Source organism: Pogoniulus pusillus, chromosome 26 (assembly GCF_015220805.1).
Source record: "Pogoniulus pusillus isolate bPogPus1 chromosome 26, bPogPus1.pri, whole genome shotgun sequence".
Lineage (NCBI taxonomy): Eukaryota > Metazoa > Chordata > Aves > Piciformes > Lybiidae > Pogoniulus > Pogoniulus pusillus.
The window spans coordinates 17,214,675-17,231,344 of NC_087289.1; the positions used below are offsets into that span (position 1 = coordinate 17,214,675).

The 16,670-nt window shown below is 44.9% G+C and overlaps 1 protein-coding gene across 4 annotated transcripts in view; it reads left to right on the top strand.

Moving 5' to 3' along the window:
- ARMC8 (armadillo repeat containing 8) overlaps positions 1 to 16,670 on the top strand; it is a 94,481-nt gene that overhangs the window by 66,066 nt on the left and 11,745 nt on the right. For all 4 annotated transcript variants that reach the window (XM_064165370.1, XM_064165369.1, XM_064165371.1 and 1 more), the window contains 7 exons: positions 1,085 to 1,285; positions 5,595 to 5,690; positions 8,452 to 8,534; positions 8,832 to 8,913; positions 11,834 to 11,920; positions 14,408 to 14,500; positions 15,762 to 15,911. In XM_064165370.1, coding sequence (XP_064021440.1) covers positions 1,085 to 1,285; positions 5,595 to 5,690; positions 8,452 to 8,534; positions 8,832 to 8,913; positions 11,834 to 11,920; positions 14,408 to 14,500; positions 15,762 to 15,911 — 792 coding nt within the window. The remainder of the gene's footprint in view (positions 1 to 1,084; positions 1,286 to 5,594; positions 5,691 to 8,451; positions 8,535 to 8,831; positions 8,914 to 11,833; positions 11,921 to 14,407; positions 14,501 to 15,761; positions 15,912 to 16,670) is intronic.

The window sequence follows — 16,670 nt, forward strand, 5'->3', positions numbered from 1 at the left end:
TTTTTTTAGCATTTGTGAAACTTTGACCATGGTCACTTCTAAGCACTGCATTCATGCAGACTAATTCTGACCACATGAGAAGTTGATTGAAAGCAGCCTACTGTTGTGATGGTTTGGGCATTACCTAACCCCCCTCCCCTATGAAATCACCCAGGCTAGACTCATCCAGCTGGGAGTTAAGGACTGAAGCTTTATATTCACCGCTTAGCACAAGATACAAGTAGGTATTTACAGCTATAGACAGAAATATACAAGCTAAAAGTAATGCAGAAACACAACAGCCCTCCCAGAAAACAGAGTCTCCAGGAGGGGCTCCCAACCACCCTTCCACCTTCTTCCTACTCCTCTACCTTAACCCAGGCTTTGCCTTATGTGTAAGGTGAGAGTGGAAGATTGGCCAGGGGGGTTAGAAAGCAGAAGGATTAGTTACACAGAAAGCAGCCCAGGGAGAAAGCACAGGCTCCCAGAGATACACACACATTGTCTTATCTATATTTATGTTCTTGGTTTTATACATCTCAGCAAGCCTATGAGTGGACATCACCATTGTTTGGTGGCCTCTTCTGCCAGGCAACCAGCAACAGAACAAGGGGACACAGTCTCAAGTTGTGCCGGGGTAGGTGTAGGCTGGATGTTAGGAGGAAGTTCTTCACAGAGAGAGTGATTGGCATTGGAATGGGCTGCCCAGGGAGGTGGTGGAGGCACCATCCCTTGAGGTGTTCAAGAAAAGACTGAATGAGGCACTCGATGCCATGGTCTGGTTGACTGGCTGGGGCTGGGTGCTAGGTTGGACTGGATGATCTTGGAGGTCTCTTCCAACCTGGTTGATTCTATGATTCTATGATCTGATTTCTCTCACTAAAATGGTCCAGTTAGCCTCAAACTAGCACAGCTGTGTACTTCATAATGCCTGAGCAATTTCTGTGTGTCTGCAGTCCTTAAAAATCACTGAAATATTTTTGTCTGAAGGTACTGATCTAAGGAACACTGCTGAGAATCGCTCTAGGATAGCTGCTTCGTTTCTGAACACAGCTGCACAAAGCAGTGGTGGCATTTCCTTTCTACTCTGTTTTAAACTTTTCAGACTCTACCATGCTTGGTTCGAATGTGCAGTAAGGAAAGACTGCTGGAGGAGCGAGTAGAAGGAGCAGAAACCTTGGCCTACTTGATCGAGACAGATGTGGAGCTCCAGAGAATCGCCAGCATTACCGACCACCTCATTGTCATGCTTGCTGACTACTTCAAGTATCCCAGCTCAGTGAGTGCCATCACTGACATCAAGAGGGTATGTTTCCTTGCCCACTTCTCAAGCTTTGAAAAATGTGCAAAAGCAAGAATAAATGGGCTCAGGCTATGTTTGTGTTCTGTTTCAAACTCATGTTGGGTTTCCTCCATGGAAAGCTGACCAGGTGATTCCTGCTAAAACACAGTCCCCAAGTCTTTGCTTGCTTACTGGCTTTTCTGGAGCCTGTATTAGTGTGGCCATTGGAGCTGGGCTTCTAGCTCAGGCATAACAAAAAATTCACAACAGAGAAACTTAGAAGTGGAAGCTCTGAGTGGAGAGGTGAACATTCTAGGGATAGGCCATATGATAGCAACAGTGAACAAGTTAATAAAATTCTATTGGAGCATCAAGAGCATTATTTCTGGAAGCACAGCTTGGACCTTCCCCTTGCTGCTTCTGCTGCACCTGCTGCTATCTTCCCCCGCCACTGTCTTGGCTGCTGCTGCTTTTGCTGCTTCGCCACCAGTTGACCCCTTCCTCATCTTCCTTAAGGTTGTTATTTTTTCTGTAGTAGTTTAGTGTTATTTTTTCTGTAGTAGTTTGTTTTCCTTATACTGTTACATTTAGTCTAAACTATAAGAAATACAATTTCATTTTTCCTGACTTTTCCAAATATCCATGTTGTGGTGAGTTTACTGGGGGAGGGATCCACCCTATCCCAGGACAATTATCCAAATTAAAGTTCTTGTGTATATCTGGACTCCCCATCTTGTAAGAAGGATGCTGCCATTTTTGTGTGTCAGAGATAGAGAGATGGGCTACGCTTGAGCGTGTCCAGAGAAGGGCGACGAGGCTGGGGAGAGGCCTTGAGCACAGCCCTACGAGGAGAGGCTGAGGGAGCTGGGATTGGTTAGCCTGGAGAAGAGGAGGCTCAGGGGAGACCTTATTGCTGTCTACAACTACCTGAGGGGTGGTTGTGGCCAGGAGGAGGTTGCTCTCTTCTCTCAGGTGGCCAGCACCAGAACAAGAGGACACAGCCTCAAGCTACACCAGGGGAGATTTAGGCTGGAGGTGAGGAGAAAGTTCTTCCCTGAGAGAGTCATTGGACACTGGAATGGGCTGCCCGGGGAGGTGGTGGAGTCGCCGTCCCTGGAGCTGTTCAAGGCAGGATTGGACGTGGCACTTGGTGCCATGGTCTGGCCTTGAGCTCTGTGGTAAAGGGTTGGACTTGATGATCTGTGAGGTCTCTTCCAATCCTGATAATACTGTGATAATACAGGTTCACAATAAAAGTTTCATTCCATTTTCCAGAGATAGCAGTGAAGTACCAGACTGAGACATCTGTCATGTTTCTCCTTTGCAGAGTTTAAAAGATTTACTTATCTTCAAGAATTGCTACATTTTAGCTTTATGATAATCTGTGTGATGAGAGGTTGGTTTAAATTCTTAGGTCAGAGCCAGATCTGTTCTGTTAAAGCAGAAAAAGGTGTAGCTGTCACGTAGCATTTCTTATTATGAGGTAGTGCACTTGTGAGGTGTTGGATAAACAGAGACTGGATATACTTTGGAGACTGTGTTGTGCTAGGAATTCTCATCTCTAAACTTGTTTCACTGTTTGCATGCTCTTTCAGAGCACAAGTGGATGAATCCAGCTCAGAAGCAAGACTGGTTTTAATAACGCACATAGAGAAATATCCATTGCCTTTATTCCCTTGCCCTCTTGCTCAGTTTGATCTCTAGAAAAGTACCCCAAAGAAGTGTATTATTACAGAGCCCTGGGCCTTCTCTGAAACTAGGCCAAGATATAGACTCATTTAGAGTCATAGAAACAGTCAGGGTTGGAAGGGACCACAAGGATCAGCCAGTTCCAACCCCCCTGCCATGCCCAGGGACACCCTACCCTAGAGCAGGCTGCCCACAGCCTCATCCAGCCTGGCCTTAAACACCTCCAGGGATGGGGCCTCAGCCACCTCCCTGGGCAACCCATTCAAGGCTCTCACCACTCTCGTGCTCAACAACTTCCTCCTCATGTCCAGTCTGAATCTCCCCATCTCAGCTTTGCTTCATTCCCCCTAATCCTGTCACTCCCTGATATCCTGAAAAGTCCTTCCCCAGCTTTTTTTGTAGGCCTCCTTCAGATCCTGGAAGGCCACAAGAAAGTCACCTGGGAGCCTCCTCTTCTCCAGTCTCTTTGTCTGTCCTCACAGCAGAGGTGCTCCAGCCCTCTGATCATCCTCATGACTTCTCAGACTTGTGTACAATAGGACTGGGTCTTTATCTAAAGCTGCCTGAATTCTATGTTAAAGTGCAAATTAAATATTAAAAAATACTTAGAGTCAAGAATTAAGCAGAAGGCAGTTTAGCAGCTGACTGGGGAGTAATGGCCATTGGCTGTAGTATTAAAAAAATGATTGGGTTCTAGATGTGAGCATAGCAATTGTAAATATGACATTGCTTTGAGTGGTCAGAAAGTCTTTAGGGAAGCCACAGTGTTTGCTTTTTAAAGGATCCTCTAACTTACACCCTGTAAGGTACAGTCTACATGAGTGAGGACTCTGCCAAACAGATTGCTTGTCTGTTTTAAGTATTTTTAACAATGATCTAATACATTCTGCTCTAATGCAGCTGCACTGGTGAGAGTTACTTATACAGCTTGATTCTGTACAGCTCTTCTATCTCAGTGCTTTGCTGCTTAGTACTAGCATTTTTCTGGCATTTTGTGTAGACTTTTTAAGTCCAGGCTAGATCACAGTATCACCAAGGTTGGAAGAGACCTCACAGATCATCAAGTCCAACCCTTTACCACAGAGCTCAAGGCCAGACCATGGCACCAAGTGCCACCTCCAATCCTGCCTTGAACAGCTCCAGGGACGGCGACTCCACCACCTCCCCGGGCAGCCCATTCCAGTGTCCAATGACTCTCTCAGTGAAGAACTTTCTCCTCACCTCCAGCCTAAATTTCCCCTGGCACAGCCTGAGGCTGTGTCCTCTTGATCTGGTGCTGGCCACCTGAGAGAAGAGAGCAACCTCCTCCTGGCCACAACCACCCCTCAGGTAGTTGTAGACAGCAATAAGGTCTCACCTGAGCCTCCTCTTCTCCAGGCTAACCAATCCCAGCTCCCTCAGCCTCTCCTCGTAGGGCTGTGCTCAAGGCCTCTCCCCAGCCTCGTTGCCCTTCTCTGGACATGCTCAAGCATCTCAATGTCCCTCCTAAACTGGGGGGCCCAGAACTGAACACAGGACTCAAGGTGTGGTCTAACCAGTGCAGAGTACAGGGGCAGAATGACCTCCCTGCTCCTGCTGACCACACCATTCCTGATGCAGGCCAGGATGCCACTGGCTCTCTTGGCCTCCTGGGCACACTGCTGGCTCATGTTCAGGTGGGTATCAATCAGCACCCCCAGATCCCTCTCTGTCTGGCTGCTCTCCAGCCACTCTGACCCCAGCCTGTATCTCTGCATGGGGTTGTTGTGGCCAAAGTGCAGCACCCTGCACTTTGAGCTATTGAATGCCATCCCCTTGGACTCTGCCCATCTGTCCAGGCGGTCAAGGTCCCTCTGCACAGCCCTTCTGCCCTCCAACCCAACCACATCTGCCCCCAGCTGTGGTTCTTGGCAGCCTAATCTAGTGGAAGGTGTCCCTGTCCGTGGCAGGGGGCTTGGCACTAGATGATCCCTGGGGTCCCTTTCAACCCTGACAATACTGTGATCAGTTTGTGGAATGCTTTGGTACAGAATTTTGAGGACATTTGGAATCTTAGAATCATTCCCACTAGATAAAGCACAAGGAGGTCTGCTCAAAGCAGAGTCAGTGCTGAGCTTAGATGAGGTTGCTCAAGAGGCCAGTTGGCTTGTGAAAACTGCTGAAACTGGATATGAAACAACCTCTTCTAGCAATCTGTTCCAATGTTTGACAGTTCTAATAATGAATTTTTACGTCTTATATCCAGTAAGAACATCTCTTGTTTCAGTGTGACTGTTGTCTCCTTTTCTCTTGCTGTGCACCTCTCTAAAAGGTCTGGCTCCGTGGTGTCCTTTTAGATATTGGAGGTTGCTTGTAGATCTTCATTCAATCTTCTCTTGTGGCTGAACAATCAAGGTTCCCCCCAGTCTGTTCCTCCAGGTCTGCTCCCCTGAAGCCAAGGCTCCATACTGTGCTCTGTGCCTTTCTCATGCCTCTCAGTGCACACATTACTAAACCAGTTGTTGCATTCAGCTGGTAAAGGTGGACCCACTAATGGAAGAGGAGTTCATTTGTGTTTCTAGCTGCCCTTGCTGTGGTAGATAAAAGCACAAGTTTGCAACAAATAAGAACGTAAAGGCTGTAATTTCAAGTGTCTAAATTTGATGCCTGTGCTTTGTTTAAATAGCTTGACCATGATTTGAAGCATGCCCACGAACTGCGTCAGGCTGCTTTCAAGCTCTATGCTTCCCTGGGAGCAAATGATGAAGATATCCGAAAGAAGGTGAGCCTGTGAAAAATGTTAGCCCCTAGGCACAGATGGAGGTGAAGGTTGGGCTGAAAGGCAGTGCAAGAATTTTCCCCCTTCTAGCCAATTTTTTACCTTTACAATGTAAGTTGAAATAGTCTCTCTTCCTGCTTACATGAATATAAACTTTAAGACTGTAATTTCTCTGCAGGGTTTGAACAAAAATTGATGTCTTGCTGCAATAAAATATACAATTAAAGTTTATTTATGTAAATATCTTCACAATGATAAACTACATTCTCAATGTAAGCTGTCTTTTAACGTTGTGATCCCAGCTACTCATAAGCTGTGCAAGAATATATTGTCACAAGAGTAATTTGTGTAACCCATGTTCTGAGAGACAGAATATACCTCTGTTGTTAGCTATCCTGTTAGAAAGCAAATGGCTTTACAGAAATAAACCCTAACTGTATTGGGAAACAATGTCAAAAATTGGTCCATGTTCTGAAGTAACCAAGGGAGCTTGCACTGTCACAACAAAGCAGTTGTGAGAAGGACAGCAAACTCTGTTCAAGCATCAGAGAGCTAGGTGATGGGAGCACTCATATAGTTCAATATATGCATGGAAAGTGGAGAAAAATGAAACAGGACGTGATGAAAAGCAGCATTCTTAACATTAAGCAGTGAGTTGCTATCTCAACCACGCAAGTACTGGAGGCAGGAGGATTTTCTGAGTTTATTTGCTGTTAAAGAGGAAAAACAGAGGGAAGGAGGAGATGGGAAAACACAATATTGAAAAGATAACGATCAGAAAGTTTTATCAGTTAGGGAAGCTTTCAGGGTCTCCAGAATTCAAACCCATACATTTCTCCTTTGTTGCAGGGTGAACTTCTTTAGTTACTAGTGAGAATCCTTCCTTTACACACCTAGCATTTGTTTTTAATAAGTGATGGCTGTGTACATGACAGAAGTTGCTTTGTTACACAAAAGCCATCTTTCATCATAGTATTAACTCCCTTTTGTCCTGACCTTAAGTGCTGACCATGTCTAAATATGAAAGGGTTGGACTTGATGATCTGTGAGGTCTCTTCCAACCTTGGTGATACTGTGATACTGTGGTAGGTGAACTACTCTTTATCCCCAGCTGGCTGTCCAGGGTCTCTCTCATCTGTTGCTTCTATATGTCATGTGCACTCACATGCTGCCTTTTGTGTTAAAATTACAGTAAGGCTTATTCTTGTATACATAACCCTCTTATCCTTTGATGATTAACAATATCTTTATTGATGATCTGGACCAGGGGATTGAGTCCAGCATCAGTAGGTTTGCACCAAGCTAGGAGCAGGTGTGGATCTGTTGGAGGTAGGAGAGCACTGCAGAGGGACCTTGCTAGGCTGGATGGGTGGGCAGAGGCCAATGGGATGAGATTTAACAAGGCCAAGTGCAGGGTTCTACACTTTGGCCACAACAACCCCAAGCAGTGCTACAGGCTGGGGACTGAGTGGCTGAGAGCAGCCAGGCAGAAAAGGACCTGGGGTGCTGGTAGAGAGTAGCTGAACATGAGCCAGCAGTGTGCCCAGGTGGGCAGGAGAGCCAATGGCATCCTGGGCTGGCTCAGGAGCAGTGTGGCCAGCAGGACAAGAGAGGTTATTCTTCCCCTGTATTCAACACTGGTCAGGCCACACCTTGAGTGCTGTGTCCAGTTCTGGGCTCTTCAATTCAAGAGAGATGTTGAGGTGCTGGAAGGTGTCCAGAGAAGGGCAACAAGGCTGGGGAGGGGCCTGGAGCACAGCCCTGTTAGGAGAGGCTGAGGGAGCTGGAGGTGTGTAGCCTGGAGAAGAGGAGGCTCAGGGGCAACCTTATTGCTGTCTACAATGACTTGAAGGGAGGCTGTAGCCAGGTGGGGTTGGTCTCTTCTGCCAGGCAACCAACAACAGAACAAAGGGACACAGTCTCAAGTTGTGCCAGGGGAGGTCTAGGCTGGATGGTCTAGGCCTGTTTAGCCTGGAGAAGAGGAGGCTCAGAGGTGATCTTATTACTGTCTACAACTACCTGACGGGGGATTGTAGCCAGGTGGGTGGTGGCCTCTTCTCCCAGGTAACCAGCAATAGAACAAGGGGACACAGTCTCAAGTTGTGCCAGGGTAGGTATAGGCTGGATGTTAGGAGGAAGTTCTTCACAGAGAGAGTGATTGGCATTGGAATGGGCTGCCCAGGGAGGTGGTGGAGGCACCGTCCCTGGGGGTCTTCAAGAAAAGCCTGGATGGGGCACTTAGTGCCATGGTCTGGTTGATTGCATAGGGCTGGGTGCTAGGTTGGACTGGATGATCTTGGAGGTCTCTTCCAACCTGGTTGATTCTGATTCTATGTTAGGAGGAAGTTCTTCCCAGAGAGAGTGATTGGCATTGGAATGGGCTGCCCAGGGAGGTGGTGGAGTCACTGTCCCTGGAGGTGTTGGAGAAAAGCCTGGATGAGGCACTCGGTGCCATGGTCTGGTTGATTGGCTAGGGCTGGGTGCTAGGTTGGACTGGATGAGCTTGGAGGTCTCATCCAACCTGGTTGGATTCTCTGAAAATGATTTTGAAAGCAGTAGTGGAGCACAGAAGATATGGTGTGGGCTTTCTCTACAGTGTGTGCCGGTACATAGACTTGCCACTTAACCTGGGAGGAGGATGTGGCTTGCTGTTTTTAGCAAAAAGAATTAATATGCAATAGTTGAAACGTTGCAGACAAAAGCCATAGAACCCATAAATGCTGCTTATTGTCTTCATACAACATTAATTCCTTTTTTGCTGCAGATCATTGAGACTGAAAACATGATGGACCGTATCGTTAACGGCTTGTCTGAATCCAGCATCAAGGTGCGATTAGCTGCAGTCAGGTAGGAGGCTTTTCTCTTTATTACAGATACTTCAGTCTTGTCCCAGTCTGATGCTGTACCTGTTAGAATTTCTGCTAAGGTTTCAAGTGATTAATCTGAAGTAATTTCTACTGTTGGAAAATTTTAATAGGAAGCTGAGGAAGTTATTCTGGTCTAAGTGCAATACTTTCTTTTCGTTGTTTAGTCTACTACTTAGTAAACCGAGAGCTGAACCTTTGTGTGGGAGCAGTGCATGTTTGACAGTACTGTACATGCAGGTGTGTGTGTTTCACAGTGAAGGTTTCCCTTGCATTACAGGTGTCTGCACAGTTTGTCCCGTTCTGTACAGCAGCTCAGGACAAGTTTTCAGGATCATGCTGTATGGAAACCTCTAATGAAAGTAAGTGAAGTTAGGTATTAGCAACTGAAGTGTTGTGTTCCATCCCAATACCATCCAATGTCTGTTCAATCTGCAGACCTTTCTGTACAGTTATCATAGAAATTATCTGGAAATTCGAATTCCATTACCTTGTTCTAAGAGTTGTAAGTCAACAAAAGGCAAGCCCAACATGAACTGTGGCCCATAACTGATGTTTTTGGTTGCCTTTTTGTTTGTCTGTGTGCTGGGTTTTTTTTGTTTGTGGTGGTGGGGTTTTCCTTTCCTTTTCTCAGTGATCATTGAGCCAGACTTGAGTTATCCTTAATGTTTCAGTCAGACTTGAGTTATCCTTAATGTTCAAATTGAGTCAGACTTGAGTTATCCTTAATGTTTCAGTCAGACTTGAGTTATCCTTAATGTTTAAATTGAATCAGACTTGAGTTATCCTTAATGTTTCAGTCAGACTTGAGTTAGCCTTAATGTTTAAGTTGAGCCAGACTTGAGTTATCCTTAATGTTTGAGTCAGACTTGAGTTATCCTTAATGTTTAAGTTGAGTCAGACTTGAGTTATCCTTAATGTTTAAATTGAATCAGACTTGAGTTATCCTTAATGTTTAAATTGAGCCAGACTTGAATTATCCTTAGTGTTTCAATAGGGCACTAGGGGGACTCTGTGTCTTAATTTCAGGCTGAGGCTGGATGACATAGTTGGTTTGTAAGCCCCACAACAGAATTTATATCTGCATTTTCTCCTGTAATTCTTTGCCTTCTAGATCTCATTGCAGATTTTAAAACTGAAGTCAAAGAGCTGAGCAACACCTTTAAGAAAGAGACATTTTAGTATAATGCAATTATTCACAAGGTAGAATGGCATCAAAATGTGTAAGGCATATATGCAATGTGTCATTAAGTGCAGATAAACTTAGTTTCTCAGTTTCAACATCTTCTGGACCTCAGAAATGGGGAACAGACCAAGTCTGCTAGTGAGAAGCCTGAAAACTTGGTCAGTATTGACATCTGTGAGAATCACTTACAGCAGGCTTGAGTCTATTCAGAAATAAAAGAGCCATACCACCAGGAATGAACTGATGAGCCTGCTAACAAGGCTGCTGTATGAGGCCATGCTTCTAAGCTTCACTCTGGAAACTTACTGGTTACAGTACTCAGTGATGGTTTACTCAGGCCTGTTCTCTGTTCTGCTTATGTTCTAGTTCTCACAAGTAATAGACTAGTTACACTATATCCTCTGGCCATCTTGTTGGATACAAGCCAAGAAACTCTCTCAGACTGTTAACATTGCTGTCTACAACTACCTGAAAGGACATTGTAGCCAGGTGGGGGGTGGCCTCTTCTCCCAGGCAACCAGCAACAGAACAAGGGGACACAGTCTCAAGTTGTGCCGGGGAAAGTATAGAATGGATGTTAGGAGGAAGTTCTTCCCAGAGAGAGTGATTGGCATTGGAATGGGCTGCCCAGGGACGTGGTGGAGGCACTGTGCCTGGAGGTGTTGAAGAAAAGCCTGGATGAGGCACTTGGTGCCATGGTCTGGTTGACTGGATAGGGCTGGTTTCTAGGTTGGACTGTATGATCTTGGAGGTCTCTTCCAACCTGGTTGATTCTATGATTCTATGATTGCTTACCATGAATTAGAGGCTCTAAAGTATGGGCCTACTTTTCCCTACAGTTTCATGAAAGCAGTGATGGGGAAATTATTTTCTGACAGTGTGCATGTGTGAGTGGACACTAATCCATGGATATCCAATTCTTTAGCCTTATGATAGGTCAGGGGAGGTTTAATCATGCAAGTTTTGTACTGTCGCTGTAGTCTAATGATCCTGTGGTACAGAACTTGTGTTTATCACTTGAAAGGGCTTGGAGGGAATGGTTTGATTATTTTAAGAGTTTAAGAAAGGCCAAACATGAAAGCATTGAAGAGAAAAATGACACAATTGCTTGAAGAAGCACAACTAGCAGAAAAAGAGGGGCATATGTTGAAAACAACCCACAAATGTAGATGTCAGCCTTCTGTGTAAACACAGCTGCTGGCAGTTGTTCATTTTGATCTGTATTAAATAGGTTGAAGTCAGAAACTTGCATATTCATCCCAAACCACCCAGAGTTTTATAGATTCTTAATAGAAAATTGAAAATAAATAAATTTTCAGTCCAGACTAATAACTGGAAATTGTTTCTCTCTCCCTCAATGCCTAAAACTATAAGACTTACACAGAAGTTCTGTAGACCAAGCCTCTGTAAATGCAGCAATTGCCCATGTTTGCTTCCTGCTCTGAAACAAAAGATAGCACAGAACAGCCCCACCATTTCCCCCTTTAGTTGCTAGAGGCCCAGTTGTAGCCTCCATGCCTACTTCCTCACTGAGTGTTCTCAGAAGATGCAGAAGAATTGTTCTGTTTACAAATGACATGTGCTGGCACTGGAGACCAAATCACAGATGAGAGAGTGTAACTTGTTCCAGGCTACCTGCTCTTCTGAGACATGGTCATGGGGAAATTGCTCTTCTTGTCCTGTGCATGAGGTACAGGAGAATGGGAAGGGTTCTCTTGGGGCTTCTTCCTCTTGTTTCTAATGCTTGGCACGGAGATGCGTTGCAGGTCAATCTCCTCTCTGAGAGAATGGCTGCAGAGCTGAAGTACAAGTGCCAGCACCTGTGTACTTTGCAGGATGAGGATCTTTTCCCATGGTTTTCTTCTTAGATTAGACCCAAAAGCTTTCAGATCTGCTTCGGGTTTGCTCCAGCTTGTCATGTGATGTGTATCATCACAGTGGATTGAATGAGCACTCTGGATCTGCACTGCTAGCATCAAAGCAGAAGCCATACTTCTTAAGTATGGAATATTAGAAGTGCAGCATAATTACAGGTATTCAATTCCAGTATCCTGCTGCTTAACAGAGATTCCTCACTCTCTCTTTTGTGACTGCAGGTTTTACAGAATGCTCCAAATGAAATTCTTGTAGTAGCATCTTCCACGCTATGCAACCTTCTTCTGGAGTTCTCCCCAAGCAAGGAGGTCAGTATTTATCCAGAAACAACAGGAGGTAATAGACAAAAATTACAGACAGAGGTATATTAATTGGCAACTGCTGCTTGTGAAGCTGTGAGGTTAGGCAGGCTGTGTCACTGAGCTCTGGTAAATAACAAATCTGCTGTGACAGATAAAGATGGTTGAATAAATACAACACTTTGGATTTTTTCTTCTTGTAAAACTCTGAAATGTTTGTTAGCAAAAAGAAAATCTGATAATGATGTGATCCATTGTCTTAGAGTTACTGCTGTAATCATGAAAAGCCTGTCTTGTGGGGCTGATTTTGGAGTGATCAACACAGGAGATCTCTTCTTGAGTTCTGCAGTGTCTGTATTTTGGACAGATCATGCATACATATCTGTGCTTCATAGCAAGGGATCAATTTTAAGAGTCATGGAATGGTTTCAATTGGGAAAGAGTTTTAAGAGGATTAAGTCCAACTCTACCAAGGCTGGTGCTAAACCATGCTATGGGAATGTCCAACGTGATTTTTAAGGCTTATGTCAGTAGAGATTTTATCCTTTGGATTTTCATGGTCAAATTTCATATACTATTGTATAAACTTCTGCTTTGCAGTGTACTATAGTTGCAATAGTATACTGCAGTAGCAATAACTTCTGTACATGATCAAGTGTTTCTTTTCAGTTCTCTCTCTTCTTAAAAGAGTCCACATTGGCAAATGGTAGGATACAGAGAAGACACAAAACTTAGAGTAGGATAAATGAAAGACAGAGATTTGTGATGCTCTAGGATTCAATACTTGGTATAACTACAAAAGCTTTTATTGAATTTTATCAAATTTGTAAGGTCTGGGGGGGGGAAGCTTCAGATTTGCACCATTCTGAATGTGCATCAGTAGATGTAAAACTCTTGACTTCAATATTGCCTTTGAAAATGTTAAATTGAAGATTCTGGTAACTTAGGTTTTATGAACTGGTACATTACAGAATGCAAGAGGTATATTGATTTCTGACACAGTGAGCAAGTTCTTTTAAAATGGATTTAAGTCTCTTTTCTAATTCCATTTTGGTTTAAGTAGGTATTTTAAATGTAGCTTTTTTCATTTAGTAGAAGTTGTCTAATTCATTAAAAAAAATAGGTTGGACTGGATGATATTGGAGGTCTCTTCCAACCTGGTTGATTCTGGTGTCCCTCAGCACCACTTCTCTGCCTCATCTCCAGGGTTGGGGGATTCAGCTACTTCCCTGGGGGCCCTGTTCCAGGGCCTTTCAGGGAAGAAATATTTCCTAACATCTACTCTAAACATTTCCTGGTGCAACTTGAGGCCATTTCCTCTTACCCTATGACTTGTTACTAAGGATAAGAGACCAACATCGACCTGGCTCCAACCTCCTTTCAAGGGGTTGTAGAGAGTGAAAAGGTCTCCAGTCAACCTCTTGTTTCCCAGAGTAAACCCCAGTTCCCTCAGCTGCTTCTTGTAAGACCTGTTGTCCAGAAATCCTCATGTCTTAAGTATTTCTTAATTGCAGCAAACACACACAATAGGATGGTGTATATGGACTCCTGTGGGCACTTAGGATTACCTTGCTTTGATCATTTGATCTTGGTGCTTTTAATTGTGTGAGACAGAACATTGACTGAAATAACAAGCAGCACACTTCACTGGCCCATAGGCTCTCTCATTTATACTGCAGATCAGTCTGTGCTGGGTTTTCACTTTAAACTGGATTGGAGTACTGACATTTTGATCAGGACACGTGACACATGTCAGATGTCACTGCCGAAAGTAAATACTGCTTATGGAAAATGAGGCTATCCTTACAAGTGTTAGATTTTATCCCATAAAAGAGCTGAGTTGAAGCCAGTTTTGGAATGAGTCCCATGTGCTGTGGCTGTCTGTGCTGGGTTTTCACTTTAAACTGGATTGGAGTACTGACATTTTGATCAGGACACGTGACGCATGTCAGATGTCACTGCTGAAAGTAAATACTGCTTATGGAAAATGAGGCTAAGGAACCAGCCAGCCACTGGAAATCTTAGTACTGGCATCTAATTGCAGAGCACGAGCACCTGCGACCAAGTGGACCAGTGGAGACTGTTAGTGGCATTGCTGTTGTCCAGGTAGACCACATCCAGGCAGGTCACCCAGGCACAGAATGCAATCGGGTTGGTTAGGCAGGGTAGGACCTTCCTTTCCTGAACCCATATTGCCTGGGCCTGATTCCCTGGATGCAGTATTCCAGGTGAGGTCTCACTGAGGCAGAGTAGAGGAGGAAGAGAACCTTGATCTGCTGGACACACTCTTCTTAATGCATCCCAAGATCCCATTGGCCATTAATGCTCATGACTATAGGCTATGGCTCGGGCAGTTCGAGTGATTGAGCCAGACACCTTGTAAACTCAAGAATAAGATGTGAGCAAGCCTTTGCTGTATTTACATTTGTGTATATGTCTAATTAGTCTACATGGTGTTTTAAGGGCATTTTCTTTTTCCCTCCCTCTGAATTTTAGCCTATTTTAGAATCAGGAGCCATAGAACTTCTATGTAGTTTGACACAGAGTGAAAACCTCGCCTTGCGAGTGAATGGCGTTTGGGCTTTAATGGTAAGTAGAACACACTGCTGAAATACTGCTTGTGATTTGCTTCTTAAGTTTGGGACAGATGGGCAGAGTCCAGTGGGATGGGGTTCAATAGCTCCAAGTGCAGGGTGCTGCACTTTGGCCACAACAACCCCATGCAGAGATACAGGCTAGGGTCGGAGTGCCTGGAGAGCAGCCAGACAGAGAGGGATCTGGGGTTGCTGATTGATACCTGCCTGAACATGAGCCAGCAGTGTGCCCAGGTGGCCAAGAGAGCCAGTGGCATCCTGGCCTGCATCAGGAATGGTGTGGCCAGCAGGAGCAGGGAGGTCATTCTGCCCCTGTACTCTGCACTGGTTAAACCACACCTTGAGTCCTGTGTTCAGTTCTGGGCCCCCCAGTTTAGGAGGGACATTGAGATGCTTGAGCGTGTCCAGAGAAGGGCAACGAGGCTGGGGAGAGGCCTTGAGCACAGCCCTACGAGGAGAGGCTGAGGGAGCTGGGGTTGGTTAGCCTGGAGAAGAGGAGGCTCAGGGGAGACCTTATTGCTGTCTACAACTACCTGAGGGGTGGCTGTGGCCAGGGGGAGGTTGCTCTCTTCTCTCAGGTGGCCAGCGCCAGAACAAGAGGACACAGCCTCAGGCTGCACCAGGGGAAATTTAGGCTGGAGGTGAGGAGAAAGTTCTTCCCTGAGAGAGTCATTGGACACTGGAATGGGCTGCCCGGGGAGGTGGTGGAGTCGCCGTCCCTGGAGCTGTTCAAGGCAGGATTGGATGTGGCACTTGGTGCCATGGTCTGGCCTTGAGCTCTGTGGTAAAGGGTTGGACTTGATGATCTGTGAGGTCTCTTCCAACCCTGATGATACTGTGATACTGTAAAGAACTCCTCAGTTGTTATTAAATATAGCATAGCTGAAACCTGGCTTGTGTTTCCACCTACCTCCAGGAGGAAAACTGCATCAGCCTGGAACGCTTCAGCAGTTAGTCCATAAAGTGCAATAAACTCTTCAGTTCCTATAGCAGTTTTGGTTGCCAGGGTCATTCACAGAAGCAGTTAAGTAGTGCCAGTAATAGCGTGCCAGGGGACAAATCAAAATAGGTAATAACCAGGTTAGCCATAGGACTGTGCAGAACTTTAATTCATTGGGTAGCAGATTCTCATAAATGATAACCTTTCCAGGATGAGTTTCAGCAAGGATGAATGCTTGCAGGTGATAGTCTACTGAAGGAGTGAAAAATCCACATTTAAGGTAAAACATTAAGCAAGCATATCCTTTCTCTTTCAGAATATGGCGTTTCAAGCAGAACAGAAGATCAAATCAGACATCTTACGAGGCCTGAGCACAGAGCAGTTATTTCAGTTGCTTTCTGATTCTGATGTAAATGTTCTGATGAAAACTTTGGGACTGCTCAGGAATCTTCTCTCTACTCGCCCAGTAAGTAGAACTGCAATCAGACCTCCTGCAAGGTGGCCAAAGGTGCAGACAATACAAAGTAATTCTTAATCATTTTTTATAGGACAAATTATTCTTCTGATTAAGATAAATGTTTGCTACGCTGCTAAAACTGAGGCCTTTGGGTTTATCCAAGTATCTGTAACCAAATGTACCACTCAGTGAATGAATTCCACTGACATTTGTGATTGTCATATACAGTGGCAAACAGTTGCATTTATTGTTCAGTCCCATTGCATTTAGCTTTCACCAGAACAATTTTCCTAAGTCTTTCTGTGAAACTAGTCCAGAACAACACTGTTGAGCCAATGTGTATGGAGAGCTATGTGTCTTAAGGATACCTGTGTTGATTCCTTCTTGACACCTGTTGTGGAGGCAGGGAACTAATGCAGCCGAGTCAGGAATTTATAGGAAAATAGAGTTATTTTATTTTCCCAAAAACCTGCCCCCAAAACTAGATACAGAAATTAATTCAGTTTTAATTAGCAGATTCAGTTAGCTTGAGAAGATCTACAAGGGTACCATAGGTAATTTGACTGTTTTGGAAGTCAGAAGTTGGAAAAGGCCGAGCTGTTAAATATAGTGTCCCCCTCTGTTAATAAAGCTGAGCCAAAGTTACTCACAGGTGAGTCAGCCTGGCTGAAAAGAATGGCAAAGAGCAGAATTACCACTTCCTAGGCCGAAGAGCACAGCCAATCCCAGCCCCATTCCAGCGCAGGCGCTGCATGGGCACCCCTCATG